Source organism: Magnolia sinica, chromosome 2 (assembly GCF_029962835.1).
Source record: "Magnolia sinica isolate HGM2019 chromosome 2, MsV1, whole genome shotgun sequence".
Taxonomy (NCBI): Eukaryota; Viridiplantae; Streptophyta; class Magnoliopsida; order Magnoliales; family Magnoliaceae; genus Magnolia; species Magnolia sinica.
Window position 1 is genome coordinate 27297679 of NC_080574.1, and position 15785 is coordinate 27313463.

General features: G+C 39.9%; 2 protein-coding genes across 7 annotated transcripts; one reads left to right on the forward strand and one right to left on the reverse strand.

Annotated features, from left to right (window-relative positions):
* The first annotated feature begins 1239 nt into the window (after positions 1-1239).
* Positions 1240-2927, forward strand: LOC131224613 (uncharacterized). The gene is made up of 2 exons (XM_058219892.1): positions 1240-1795; positions 2137-2927. The coding sequence occupies exons 1-2, from the start codon at positions 1498-1500 to the stop codon at positions 2925-2927; spliced, it is 1089 nt and encodes a 362-aa protein (XP_058075875.1). The 5' UTR covers positions 1240-1497.
* A 2035-nt stretch (positions 2928-4962) lies between these two features.
* On the reverse strand, positions 4963-15785 carry LOC131236793 (uncharacterized). Of its 6 annotated transcripts, none has more exons than XM_058234236.1 (7): positions 15622-15691; positions 15163-15233; positions 9741-9793; positions 6455-6503; positions 6271-6378; positions 6090-6171; positions 4963-5458 (listed from the first exon to the last, which is right to left on the reverse strand). In XM_058234236.1, exons 4-7 carry the CDS (start codon positions 6501-6503, stop codon positions 5197-5199), a joined length of 501 nt encoding a protein of 166 aa, XP_058090219.1. In that variant the 5' UTR covers positions 9741-9793; positions 15163-15233; positions 15622-15691; the 3' UTR covers positions 4963-5196. The 6 variants fall into 6 exon arrangements, with proteins under 6 accessions (XP_058090219.1, XP_058090216.1, XP_058090215.1 ...); XM_058234233.1 differs by having other exon boundaries at positions 6455-6541; XM_058234232.1 differs by lacking the exon at positions 9741-9793 and having other exon boundaries at positions 15622-15781.

Genomic DNA, 15785 nt, shown 5'->3' on the forward strand with positions numbered 1-15785 from the left:
CAGGCAATCGGTGTTTCATATAGTCAATTGAACTATTGATCATGAAATCTTTTCTTACAGTCTCATCCAAATCCTTTGCGGGCCTGATCTATGCTACCAACCTAACACAGCCATTCTTTGTTTGTGCTTGGAATCAGCTTGGGGCTTGGAACCCGCAACGAGGGCTCTCAGTGAGAGAATTAATTAGTGAGTTGTAGCAAGGTCTGAAAATTCTCTTCAATTATGCACGCGGATTGTGTACTACCTCCACCTGTCCCTAAGCTAGGAACGGCCAGGGGCTTTAAGGGGTCACCATAATGTATGGGTTTTATCCACACCGTCGATCCATTTTTCCATATCATTTTAGGATGAAAGCCTAAAAATGAAGTAGATCCAAAGATTGAGTGGACCACAACACAAGAAGCAGCTGTGATGATGACACCCACCGTTGAAACCTTCCTAGGGCCCACCGTGATAGTTAATTGCCATCCAAGCTGTTTATAAGGTGATCACATATACCTGGATGAAGGAAAAACACAAATATTAGCTTGATCCAAAACTTATGTAGCCCCCAAAATGTTTTCAACGGTATATGTTTAACCCCCACTGTATGGTCCACTTGAGCGTTGGAACTGCCTCAATTTTTACCCTATGATATGGAAAATGAATGGACGGTGTGGATAAAATCCATACATCGTGGTGGCCCCTCAGAGCCCTGTCCGTTCCTAGATAAGGACAGTCGGGTTAGTACCTAATCGGCGTCCCTCTTGAATAAGAGTAAGCTAGATTCAACGGTACGTTACCCGTATTGAATTGTAAATAGGTCATGAGTCATAGGATACTCTGGCAGCTTATGGCGATTGATATGCAGGCACCCAGAAATTTTACACGTGGCATAAATCAAACCTCCTAAATTCGGAACTTGCTGTATCTATGTCACAGTCCCAATATCAGATTGGTTGAACAATCTCAAACGTCCGATTCATCAGACGGGCCATCCTATGGATACCCCAGAATGTCTTTTTTGTAACAAATGTACAAAATGAATTTGATGGCTCGAAAATTCATTAAACAGCTGTCCATTTGTTTATACAACGTGGGCCAGCTAAGGAATGAAAGACAGCCTGACATTAGAGCCAGAAAATCGTAGTGATGGATACCTTGATCTTAAACATGTGCAGCATTCCCACGTGTGGATGTAGTTATTACACCCACGATCTTCCTTCCTAGGTAACTTACACTTACGTGCACTGCATGTGCTCAGTTCAGGAAGAATAAAAGAACTATTGTTAGATGCTTCCAAAACTACTCTTCACATTCCAATGAAATAAGAACTAAAAAGAATACAAATACAAATCTAGATTCAGTTACAGACTGCAATTAGGATAAATCTGACCGTTGAAATTCATATATTATATAGAAAAAAAACACCCAAATAACTATTAATCAAAGTTATAAATAGAGGTTTGAGTAATGTCTTTGTCCATCCACCGATTGAGTGTGTGTTAACACTACAACATGGCCATGAACACTCACACTCCCTTCCTTGTTCTTCTCCTCATCTCTTCCTTGATCACCATCCATGGCGCTGGCTATGGGCCCACCCCAGGATTGGGACCAGCCCCGCCACCGCCATTTGAGGTGGCCGGGAAGCCGTTCCCCCCACAGTCGTACTACTGCAGAAACAGAACGAGCCCATGCTATGGGAAAGAGATCAAATGCCCGAAACAGTGCCCCGAGTTCAAGCCAGCTGACCCCAAGGCCAAGGCTTGCTTCATTGACTGCAAGTCTCCCAAATGTGAAGGGGTTTGCAAGAGTGAGTAACACTTCAAGTAACTAACTAAATCTACGAGAGGTGGCCGTTCTAACAGACGGTCCGGATCGATGATTGCATTTGGCCCATCTAGTAAATTAACATATAATTCATTGCATGGAACAAATTTCAAAAGTACTACATAACAGTAACAATGCCATGAAATATTCATGTTTTTTCCTTTTGCTTTTGATGATATTAATCTTTCATTTGCATTGTTTTTAGACTCAGCGACTCGGCCAATCTTGACTCAGACGGGTCATGTTGGACTTGATCGAGTCTTAAAACCATGTTCATTTGTGACTACTAATAGCTTACTCTTTAACTAATATGGTTTTTTGCAGATAGAAAACCCAACTGCGAAGGAATGGGGGCTGCCTGTTATGATCCAAGGTTCGTCGGAGGAGACGGGTTGGTGTTCTATTTCCATGGAAAATCCAACCAGCACTTCAGCTTGGTTTCGGACTCGAACCTTCAGATCAATGCCCGCTTCATCGGACGCAGACCGGAAGGAAGGTCACGTGATAACACATGGATCCAAGCTCTGGGTCTCATGTTCAACTCCCACGCATTCACCTTGGCTGCCAACAAGGTAGCGAAGTGGGACGATGCTGTTGATCAGCTCCTCTTCACCTACAATGACATGCCAGTTGTCATCGATGAAGGCCATCTCTCCACATGGGCTGCCCCAGATAGCAGCTTGACCGTTGAGCGCACTGCAAGGTCCAACAGTGTAACAGTCACACTACCAAACATCGTTGAGATCTCCGTTAGCGTTGTGCCGATAACAGAAGAGGATGACCGCATCCACAACTATCAGATCCCATCCAATGACTGCTTTGCCCACTTGGAGGTGCAGTTCAGGTTCTTTGACCTCTCTGAGAGGGTTGAAGGTGTGCTGGGCCAGACATACCGACCAGACTTCCAGAACCCAGTCAAGCGGGGCGTGTCGATGCCGATCATGGGTGGAGAACACAAGTACCAGACGTCCACACTCCTGTCCACGGATTGCAAGTACTGCATTTTCTCCCGGGATGATCAGACTGCAGCGGAGTGGTTGGCCTTGGACCCATCCAACACCATGGACTGCACTAGCCAGATGACCAATGGCCGCGGTGTTGTTTGTCGTCGGTAGAAAGAGATGGAAGAGGAGAAAGAAAGAGGTACAAGGGTTTTAGAGTATAGTTAAGGAAGTTGTTTTGAATAAAATGACTTAGTGTTGCTCTAATAACGGTAACAGGTCTCCAAAAGAGACTTGTTCTAGGTAGGACTCTTGTAGCAACGTATATATTCATGGGGTATGGATTAGCGAATTTGAAGGCTGCATCTTTCCAATGTGCAGTTTTTCAATTCATCCATCTGTATCTCAATCTGTGTTTTTTTTCTTTTTTCTTTTTCTTCAGTATCATCTAGCTGTGTAAGCACACAAGGAAATAGAAATAAAACGAATTTTCTTTGTTAAAGGTAACTTTGATACATCTTACTGGGTCATTTGGCAACTTGGATTTGGACTTTTACTTGGGAATCCTAATCCAGGGTTTGAAATGCCTGAGATTTTCATTCTGTCAGTTGTGTTTGGCAACCTGATTTTCCAATCTATATAATTCAGAAACTGTATTTGAATGAAGTTGGGAGGTCCAGAGAAGAGTCGTTATTTCTCTATTAGAATACGCAATTTCATAGAATAGGACAGTGAAGGATGGTTTTTGTGAGCTAGCTTTTAGAGACCAATTGAAAAGCAGGCTTTACTTGGGACCCCAAATTCCAGGGTGTCAGACACAATATTTTAGGTTGGATTTGGATTTTAATTCCAAAATAAAGACCCCTAATAGAAATTTGAGTAATAAAACTCCTTCTCAATGTAGGTATTTTGATCATTTGGTCATCACAATTTCAGGAATGTAAATACCAATGCCTATTTCTCATGACTAATAGCATTAGTTCTAGATCAAATGAAAATTCCCTGTTCTCTACTCTAGACTAACACCTTATGTCAAGAATTCAGCATTAGATCAGTTCACAGATTTTAAATAGTTCCATGCAATATGAAATAGGAAATCAGTTGAATGGTCTGATTGGTAGGCCATGTCTTGAATGGATCCCAGCCGACAAATCGAACCCTATCTTATTTGATAAGTCGGCTAACTTCTGGATGTCCGAGGATGGTACCAAAAGAAGTCCACAGATCGGGAGTTAGGAGCATCTAGCCAGTGTGGATTTCAGAGCCAGTTGTAAACATATTGGACGGTCCAGATGGATGCAGACATGATATAGGGTGGATGAGTAAATAGTTCACCCCATACCCTCTTTCTCACTTGATGCTAAACTTCAAATTTCCAACACAAAAGATGATACAGCAACTCCTCTTGGGAATAAAGTGCAACAAACGGGGCAGTAAAAGGAAGGGTAATAATTGGATTTAATGTGTAATGTAAGGGAATTTTGGCAAGGGGCATGATCACGTACATATGGTAATATCTTGGATGACATATACGCAACAGAAGTTAATAAATGGCTTGGATGACATATACACAACAGGGTGGACCCTACATTCCATCAGGAAGTTCAGTGGCAGGCATCCCCATTCCCCCAATGTTCTCCATTCATCCTTGGTGTGACCCACCTGACTTATGGATCAGGCCGGATTTTGGGACCTAGGCACATAACAGGCTGTTTTGATGGCACTCGCACATTATGGTGGGGCCCACACAGCTCGGAGGTATGGTAATTATCATACATTTGCTTGTGATAATTCCTCTCCTGGGACTCTCCCACATCCATGATACTGCTCAGGAAGTTAGCATAACCTCCCTGCTCTCTCCCCAGCTTTCCCTCCAAATTTGGGGCGTCCCCAAAATTATTATTATTATTTTTAAATAAAAATAAAAAAATTGTGGTTGCAAATGCTAACGCATAATCGCTATACTTATAGCATCATATGCCCAACAGTGAATGGCAGTGGAACTAGAGATTCGTGAATGACCTCTTCATCAATGGGGCTTACTTCAAACAAACAGGCTATGGCAGAGCAGCACTGGGTTACGAACGGCAAGAGTAATTTGTGGTTGAGAATGCTAGAACTGTGAGGTCCCTAACAAGATCTTCAGGCGCTCTACGTTGCACCAAAAGATTCAGATGGTGATTGAATTCTATTGTGAGAGAACGTTCAATTCAAGGGACGAAACTAGTTCATTTGATTTTAGTTTCATGTTAGTCTCAGAAAACCAACAAAATAGTATATGTTACCCTAACAATGCTATACCAAACGGTGATGAGATCCATGTGATTTATCTGAACTTAAAATCGGTATCTCGTAATTTATAAGGACCACAAGAAGAACAAAATATATATCTCTGAAGACAGGAGATACAATGTTCAGGGGATACCCTTTTTCGTTTCTTAAATCAATCTTCATCAGAGCTTTCATAAGCTAGGCCTAGTATACTTCTAACAGCACTCTCTGGTTTAGTCTCGGACCTCTCAGCTTCTCCTCCTTTGATTGGCCTTGAAGTGGAGATCTCTTTATCTGAAGTTGGCTCGGTTTTCCCATTCGGTGAAGCACGAGTAGCGAATATTGGGCTGCTTGATTGATTGACATCAGATGGGCTTGAAGTTCGTTGCCGCTTTGGTCTGATCTCTACTATGTTCTTCAGGAGATCTTGCTGCCTTTACTTCCACAAATTACAAATCATAACGTGCTGAGAGTATACGACAGACCCCAAAAAACATTGAAAAAATGAACGGCTGTATGATGCTCAATAGGGAAAGTGTTTTTTTTTTCCCAACCCGAAGGCGTTGATCTAGCTGGTCATCGTGGCATCCCTCCTATTACATGATCCTACAAGACATTGATTGCCGGCAACCCGTGCTGACGTGGTACCTGCAGCCCTGACATGGCCCAAATGAAATAGTGCCATGTGCACCTGTCATATGCTAGCCATGCAGTGAAAAGCAAAGATTTCCCCTAGGTGAAAAGAAATTCCCTTTGCCCTCGGGGAACATGACGCACACATGGTGCTTTTTCATTGGGCCACTTAGTTGCAGGCAATCCGCATCCAATCCCATCTCTCCAATGAAAAAGGACAATTAAAAACAATGCTCCACATTCTACAGGAACAAAGTTTGAATGGTTAGGATCATCAGATGGGAGAGATTTTATGTGTATCTCTCATCCACAATGGTGCCCACCATATGAATGATTCAGATCAACAAAAGGGGAGCCCCATATAGAGTTTTTGTTGGGCTGAACAAAATCTCGATCGCGCATGGTATGTTTTGTCTTATAAAAAATCCACACCTGATCCCACTCTTCGTCTTCGGCTCAATACGTAGGGGCAAAGGCAATGATGCAGGCGTAGAATCTGCTAAAGTTGCTGCTTTGTGTCTGATAATTAAGGAAAACTAATGAATTTGGACTAGATAACGACAAAAGCGAGAAAAGGGCAGCCACAGTAGGTATTATGAACTCCCCAAGGATATCTTAAATGCAGCAAATGCCCGTTTCTCAGTGTGCCTTAGAAGGCGCTCAGCATCCTCCTCAGCTTCCATCTGTTCCTTGAGATAGAGCAAGTCATCACTGTCCAAAGCTGCATTTGAAACATGCCAAACTTCAACAAACTGCCGAATAGAAATCACATGTGAGAAAAGGAGAGAAGCAAGTACCGCCTCGCCCGTGAAGGTAACCTCCCCGTTCTCCCGCAACCTCCTGCATCTGCTTGCATCAAACACCCCGTAGGAGAAGCCATATCCCTGCCGGGGCATGTTATCAGGAAACCCCCTTAAAAAACAAAGATGATGATGATAGATGCAGGGAATTGATATCTACTCCCATCTGCTTTCATATACACCCTTTCTACTTTTGCAGCGCGAGAATAGTACCTGTCTCCCACTCATTGGATGAGCTGGTAGAGACAGTGTAGTCTGTTTGAGTGCTTCAGGGTCTAGTCCCTGGTGGTGTTAACTTTCCAAAAAAAGAAGAAGAAGAAGAAGAACAATAGTACCTTGTTAATTGGGAATTTATATCCTAGATTACCAGCAGCATTTTAAATAATGCCCGCAGCTTACACTACATAGTATAGCATAGCTACAATGCTACCTAGCACACCAAAATACGATAACTCCCAAATTAGGTGTAGCTTATGCTATATGCTATGTAGCGTATGGTTTAGGTAGCCTATGCTACAGTGGAAGTGTGTTTTAAAGCATAAAAACTTTAGAAGTGTTAGGTTGTAATACTTTTATGTTAGTTAAGCCAATTTGAAAATTGATGGTGACTCAATTCTCCTCATATGTGGCACTGATGTATAGCTATCCAGACCATCCAAACTGGGTCCCTAATTGGGATAGCTGTACGGTCTGGATAGAGGTGCCACGTGTGAGATTTCTCTAATGGGTGTTAGTTTAAGTGGCTGATTTTTTGTAAATGACAAAAATGCCACAAGCAAAAAAGAAAAGACCTTCTAATACAATGACAGCAAAAGTACATGTACAATGATATCTCAAAAAAGCTCAATGTCTCGAGAAAAAAAGAAAAAGAAAAAAAAGTGCATGCTTAATGATCCGAAGTTTTAATGCCTTCCAATGTTAGAAAATGCAATTGTGATAGGCGTGATTCTAGAGAGGCAACTTGGAATCTCTCGCCTTTATTGAGTAGGCAAGATGGCACCATAGACTCATAGCACGGGCCCTAATGTAGATGGGTCGATCAATTAAAAGTTACACTCAAGCATTGTTGTCAAATGCGAGCGCATATGCACATATGCGATCGCATATGCGCATACTGTGGATCGAATCGCATATGCCATGATGGCATATGCGATCCTGGCAAGTATGCCATGGCATACTTTTATATGTGATAAATATGCGATCGCATACTGCATATGCGATCGCATATTTCCTAATAATCAAAGTGGAAGTAATTTTTTTATTTTTTATTTTTTCAATTTGGAGAATTTTTTCCTATAAACAGGCACTCATATCCCCTCCATTTTCACTATTCTCTACTCCAAAGCTTTAAATCTATTACTCTCTCTCTTACTCTAATCTCTCTACAATTACTTCAAGTATATTTATTTTTTGTATTTTATAGGTTGTGCTTACTTTTTGTAAATTAAGCTGTAAGTTATAACTTGTAAGTTGTTTTAAGTTATCCATTTATCAGTAAAATTTCTTTACTTGAAGTTTATAATAATTAGTTCTCTTTTAATGCAGCTTGATTGTTTTGTTAAAATTTATATAATATAATATAGGTAATTAAATATATAACTTAATGAAACACTCAAACTATAATGAAATAAGTAAAATAACTCAATCCAATCATGTGTACTAATTAGGCAAGTTTTTCCTATTTTTTTAGATTTTTTTCATTTTTTAATTTTTTTTTTCATTTTTTTCATTTTTATTATTTTATAAAAAATATACCATGGCATATGCGATTGTGCGATCGCATATGCGAACATATGCGAACAGCATATGCTGATCGCATACAATGGCATATGCGATTTGACAACATTGCACTCAAGTAATGTTTTAACCAGTGTTTGTAGTATCAACATTGTTACATGTATAGCTGACTGGGGATTTGGAAACATGTATCGATATCGCCAATATTATCACCATTGCCAGGAAAGTATCGCTGACTTAGGGAAACATTGGGGAAACATGGGGAAAACAGTGAAATTTTTCAGTGAAACTTCATGAGATGGTAAAATACAAATACTAACATATTTAGGGATTTTAAAAATAAAAATTGCAAAAAAGAAGCATACATAATAAGTTTCTATTAATAGAGGCTGCTTTTTTTCTAATAAAGGCTTAAATATTGTGCTCAAACACTCATGCATGCATTTCATGATACAACCATGCATCCATACAAAAACTAATTTTTCAAGTGAAAAAAAATAATAATAAAAGATTATTTTTTCGAATATTTTTCTTCAACAAACCAATTTTCACCAACAAATGCAACCCGTTGATCATAAACATGGAACCATAAATACGAAAACAATAAAACAAAACAGAAATCCAAAAGGAAAAAAAAAATGTTGAAATAATTTATTTATTTTTCAAATTAAACAGATTTTTTTCAATTCAAACATGTAAAGGTAGGTGTTTGGCTAGCATAGTAGCATCTCAATGCTATGTCTGTCAGAAAGGATTTGAAAAATACTGAAAAATCAAGAGATCAACATGACTCGATAGATCAACAAACCCTCATCACGGGAGCGGATTAGGTAAAACCCTGGACTCGGCCAAGATGGTGAAGCCCTTAACTGTGGGGCCCACCTTGATGTAACTATTATGTATCCACGCTGTCCATCCATTTTTCCAGATCATTTTAGGGAAATATCCCAAAAATGGAGCAGATCCAATTATCAAGTGGACCATCCCATAAGAAACAGTGTTGATTGACCATTAATGGGCCACAAAAGTTTTGGATCAAGCTGATATTTGTTTTTTCCCTTCATCCAAGCTTACGTGACCTTATCAACAGATTGGATGGCAAATAAACACTATGGAAACATTACGGGGCATCCTAAGAACTTTTTAATGGTAGGGCGTTCAATCACCACTGTTTCCCACGGTATGGTCCACCTGATAATTGGATTTGCTTCATTTTTTGGGATAATGCCCTAAAATGATCTTTAAAAACGGATGGATGGCGTGGATACAGAATACATATATCAAGGTGAGCCCCACAGTAAGGGCCGCACTGTCTTGGGTGAGGCCGGGGTCTCAACTAATCCGGTCCCCCTCATCACCATTGTAAGAATTAAGCCCTCAATTACTTAATTTAGGAAATGAAGCGAGAAAAATCAGATTTCCCAAAATTTTCACATTTTGACAAATCTCTCAATTTTCCACTCAAATCCATATTAATGCATGTGGATTTGGCAAGAAATCCATGCAAAAAGAACAAAAAAACTCACATTTCTACAATCTTTCATACCTCGAGGGTTCCGGTCCACGAACCTTTAGATCTTCAATTTCTCCACCAACAATCTGTTTTGATTCACAAGACTTCAAAAGGAATGGTTGAAATGAAGTCCCAAACAAGACCACTAAAAATTTCTCCAAATTCTGCTTTTCATTTTTTTTCACCTTTTAAAATAAAATAAAAAACTTTTTACTCACCTACCCAACCCAATATCGGCAATAATATCAGAGCATCGATACACGAAAATATAAATAAATCGACGATATATCGCTGATGCCTGGAAATCCTACAATTAAAGTGGGTTTCAGTATCATTGGTGGTACCAATATTATCAGCAATAATATCGATATTATCACCATACCAGGAATACTGGTTCTAACTGACTATTGGTGGAACTTAAACCTCTAACGGATAGCTAATGAAAATTCATTGACAGTCTAAATTCAACAAACAAATCTCCATTAATCGCATGTTAAGGTATTTCAACCAATTCGATTTTGAGGCTATAACCTATCGACAACAGTGCTGCAAAAAGGAACAATTCGAGCAGCAGTCCATCCACACAGCAGAATACATGTTTGCCACATGTACTTCTATGAGTGGGGAACTGCACAGAACTTAATATAATACACGTTTGCCACATGTACTTCTACAAGTGGGGAACTGCTACAGAATTTACATGTGGCCGCCTCTAAATTAGCATTCCTCTGTATGTTTTGGTAGTAAAAAGGGAAGTTTATGCATCATGAATTGGGGTGTGTGACTTGTATTATCATTGACTAGCAGGTTAACCTCATGATTAGAAGAACTTCCAGTGCAAAGATAGAACAACTACAAAGTGGGGCCCATGCAATCAGGTTATCTTAACTTGTATTATCTTAACTATTTATATTTACAATACAAATCGAAAGGTTAAGAACTTACAATTGTCCAATCGAGGGGATTGTTGAGGCATATTCCATCTGCTGCGGGGCACATCCCATAAGCAAGAGATGGACCATGCCCTCTATCAAATTAAAGGGATACAAATTTCTGGAAACAAATTGAATGGATATCGTTATCCTATGAAAGATAGGATTGTACACCATTTCTTCAGTCAAATCTGCACAGTTTCTCTCACCAATCATCTAATTGCAGTATACAAACTGAAAGGATAAGATTGCACCATCAAGGATATTCTTAAAGTGCCGTCTATCCAGGGAGATACCCGACAGTTTAATCACCAAACTACGGACCAGAATTGGGCCTATAAATCAGGCCCAATTTTCTCTCAGGCCTGTTACTCAGGCCCAACATGTCAAAGATCCTAGTCACTCAGCAGCTTTCGATTCTGACTAGTGGTTTCCATGGCCCAGTAATTCAGACCATTTGTATGTTGCGTCCCCCCATTGATGTAGAATGCCAAAAATCTTGAGTTTTTTTTTTTTTTTTTGAAGGGTAAAAAAACTTTGGGAGTTTTTTTTAAGGTGCAATTTTATTAGGCCAAAGCCAGAAAAACAAAACAAAGAAAACAGGAAAAAAGAGAGAAGCGGACTAGAATAAAAAACCAAAAATAAGATACAACAACAACAGCCCCTGGACCACACAAAAGCTCAGAGGAGGCCGAGAGAACTAAAAACCCACAAATCAAGGAACCCAATCCCTGAATAAAGACGTTGCTTTGTTGTAGACGCCATTGGCCGAGAGACTCTAATCTCGAAAACAGCGGTCGTTTCTCTCCGCCCAAACAGCCCAGAGGACTGCCAAAAGAAAGATCCTCCATCTCTTCCTGCCCAACTTCCCCCCATCCACAGCATGCCAGATTAACAAAAAATCACCTATGTCAGATGGCATGACCCAACAGATGATAGAGAGAACAACCTGGACCAGATATCCGATGAAAAAGAGCAATGAAGGACGAGGTGATGGACAGTCTCTGCATCTCTCTCACAAAGAAGGCACATGTTCGTAAGGATCACACTGGTCATTTCAGGATTTGAAAGCATTTCTTCTTAACTGTCTATATGTAGGCCACAAAAATTGATAGTTGGAATGGAACGGTCAGAGTTGCAGAGCCAGACAGTTGGAGTTGCGGAGATGGGGGGAGGAGCGGGTGCAGGCGAGAGAGAGAGAGAGAGAGAGAGAGAGAGAGAGAGAGAGAGAGTAGGGGCCGGGGGGCGGTTTGTATACTAGACTCTGGGAGAGTGATGGACGGTATACAGGGCCACAGCCACACATAAAAATTCTCAAGTGGCAATGTTGACTCAAATTAAACTGTTCAGGTAGTGGGACCTACTTCAAATGGTTTATAAACCAGAGGCCACGCTAAATCAATGCCCTAACTTGTGGATTAAATGATTTATAATGGATCGTCAAGGTATCATATACTCTTCTAATTTTTATTGTCAGTGTATAAAGATGGGTATTTTCGTCATTTACAACAAAACCAGCCATTTAAACTAACAGCCATTAGAGAAATCTAATGTAAGGTATCGGAACATCAAATACCTGAATTAATAAGGTCCCAAGATGTAACTTCCCAATTAATGAGGTACTATTTTATAAAGCATCGGGACAACCAAACTTTTTGTCTCGATATTTCAGGATAGAAATTTTTATGTGTCCAATCATTAATTGAATGAACTATTTGCAATGGACCTCCTGAGTCTAAATAAACCTAAGGCTAATAGCGGGTTGGATACTGGCCAATGACAACTAACACATTCCATAATTTATTTTTGCAATGCAAATAAGATGCACAAGCGCAACAGATAATCTTACTGTAGAAGGAAGTTATGTGATAGAAACCAAAGACTCTTACCAATCAAAAAATAAAAATAAAAATAAAGAGAAGCCTCATCTAGCTTTCTTACTCTTAGGTTATCCTGGCCAAGCTTGATCCTAGACAGTTTTAGAGTAACTAGGGCCACATTCATTTCAGTGGAATTGTTTGTGCTTTTCTATTCTGAGTCTTTGACTGTTTTAGGATACCATAAAATTAGACTGTAGGAATGGCTGACCGATTTGAAGGGGACAGGTGGCTTGGTCAGTTCAATCACATCTTTCTGGCTCTGAGTTTGCCTCAGTTGGGATAGGCAGGTGGAGACCTATTCTTCTGTATAGGCATAATCAGATTATTGGCATCTGTTTAAATAAGAGCAACATGAAATGGCTCATGCTTGGACCTTGTTTGTACATTTTGTGGAGATTTTGATCAATCAATTTATCAATCTGCATGCATGGCATGGATGGTGTGGAATGGAACGCTATACCATCACAAGAAGGGAGTGAGTGAGGAAGAAAATTCACATGTGGAGTCCAATTACGCAATTCAATTTGCAAGTTACAGTGGAATTGATGAGTCGGCAGCAAACTGGATTTGACTCCATTTTCATATACAACAAAATGGAAAAATCAGATTCTGACTCAAGTCACATGACTTAACTCAAAATTTCAAATCCTACCGTGCAAATTACATAATCATGAGTTTGAATAGATCAATGAAAAGATATAGAAAACAATGTGAGAGTAATGTGAGAGTGTATGCACATTGACCTATGATACCCAGATGTTAATTTAGCCAAAAAGCCCCCGGACCTGTTTGCATGGTTCTTAAGCCATCTCTTAGGACCTGTTTGCATGCGCTGCTCCCATAAAATAGGATTTTATAACCAGCAAGTGATTTGGGCGAATGGAAAGCGTCGTGGGTGTGCTCCTCACAAACGAGAGTTCAATTCCCCTACCCAGTATAACCCGATGCACATGGTTTGCAGGTGACCGTCTGCATCCACGGGGAATAGTCTCACCTCAAAATGGGGCGGGGATACCATGACGTCATTAAAAAAAAAAAGGAGGATCTTATGTCCAATCCACTTCAATATGAAAAGGAGAGGAAACAAAACTTATTGAAGAATGGAGCTCTTCTTAACATGATTCGGCTTTTGGTGGGGGACATTCTAAACAAAACAAGCGTTTGGCATTTTCGAATTTTGATCCTTTTAGATTTCACATTCCGAATTATTGATAGTTCAATCAAATTTCTTAAGCAAAACCAAGGATATCTCGATCAAAGGAGAGTGCAGAAATCCCATATGACCCAATATGTCTGACAAGTCTCCAGGACTCCAAAAAGGTACCTTTGAACACCAACCGATGGGAATTAATAATTTTAAATTTTTCTGCAACTTGTCAGTATTTACCCTCTATCCAAACGGGCCCCTTAACTATTTTGATAGCCCAAGTGAAAGAGGAAGGTGATAGCCTAGTTACTCACGGTTGATAATCTAACAAAAAGAGGTCTACCTCTTAGCTCTTACTAATGTGTGCTTGTTGTGCCTGGAAGACGCAAAGTCTATTGATCACTTCTCCTTGGATATTTGAAGCGTTCTCGTCCTGGCAGAGGTTGCATGGGTTATGCCCTCTTCGATTGATGGTCTGTTTTGTTCTTGGCATGCAGAGTCTGGAGGAGTAATCAGGAGAAAGAACTGGAGTATTCTTCTCCTGGCTGTTCTCTAGGCTATGTGGGCAGAAAGGAATAATTGATGTTTTCCAAATCTGAGGGGTCCCTTCAGCTGGGGTGTTTAATAGGGTGCTATTGTTTTATAGAGATTGGGCACCAGGAGTTTTTAGGGTCTTTTAGGTTGGGTTTCTTCCCAATCTAGGGACTGGTTGTGTCGTATTTTTATTTTTGTTTTTGTTTTTCCTTGTTGTTTCTCTCTGTTTTCTGTTTTGCGGAGAGGAAGGTTGATGTCCAATGGGCTGCCAATCATAAAACTTCTACCAATCTCCCATTTAAAAGCCGCTCAAAACCTCTGGTAGAAAGCGTAAATGGTGATGATGAACCAGAACCACTTACTATTCAAGCATCCATGTCATCAACAGGATGCCAATGCCAAATTGCCAATAAAAGCCAACTTGTATCAACATCCTGTGCGTAAAAAGGATTACAGCATTAGCTTTTCTAACTCAACAAATTCAACGGTTGCGATTGGAAGAACAAGTGAACTGAATTGTGAAAATTCAGTTTAATGACAAAACTAGCAATGCTGCCTCGTACTCATAACGAGGACATAGCCCTCAGGCTGCAGTTATGTATCTTTTAATTTCAACTTGAATGGAACCTAAATGTCATTTGGAGCCCAAACAGTCGATACAAACACTAAGCATAAGATGATCCTAATGATTCAATTAATATCAACAAATAGACGTTAAAAGACGACAGCCTACACTCAATGGGAGCAATCTGTCTAAAGGGACCAGTTAGGATCATCTGATCAAGGTAAAAATCAGGTAATTAGTAAAGCCATGATGGAGCCCACTTAATTGATGTTCCAGATCATCTACACATGTGCCCGTGGATGGTGAAATACGTGCAGAGACATAATTTCCACTCACTTGATGCACTGAATTACAAGCAAACAGATGAATGGATGGATAGCAGGGCCGAGTCACTAACCTTGGCCACCATACGCTGGAAAGTGACGTCTTCATCATCGATCTTATCCTTTCCTTTTCCCCATTTCTTATCTGAAAATTGCCACTTCAGCTTCATCATGAAATACTCACAAACAAAAACAAGAAAAAACGATCAAGAAATCAAATTAATAGTACAAGATGACCCAGAAATCAAATTAAAAATCATTTTAGAAAGAGAAAAACAAAACCCAGAAAGGAAGATAGACAAAAACACATCAAAATCCTAATAAAAATCATCTTTTAATTTCTCCGAATTCTATCTGAAAATAGAAACAACCCAAAAGCAATTCATCATAACATGCAAAACACATCAAAATCTTAGTAAAATGAATTTCTTTCAATTTCTCCGAATTTTATCTGAAAATAGAAAAAACCCAAAACCAATTCACGAGAACATGAGAGAGAGAGAGAGAGAGAGAGAGAGAGAGAGAGAGAGAACCTTTGGGGTCGGTGAGATTTGTGTATTCTCGAACTTCTCTTCCTGCCATCGATTAGTTTCACATGAAAAGAATCAAATCGCACGAAAATCACTACTCGAGAAAAACTCAAGAGCGTAGTGAGAGATTGGAATCGAGATGGAAAACCTAACTAGTTCATAACCAT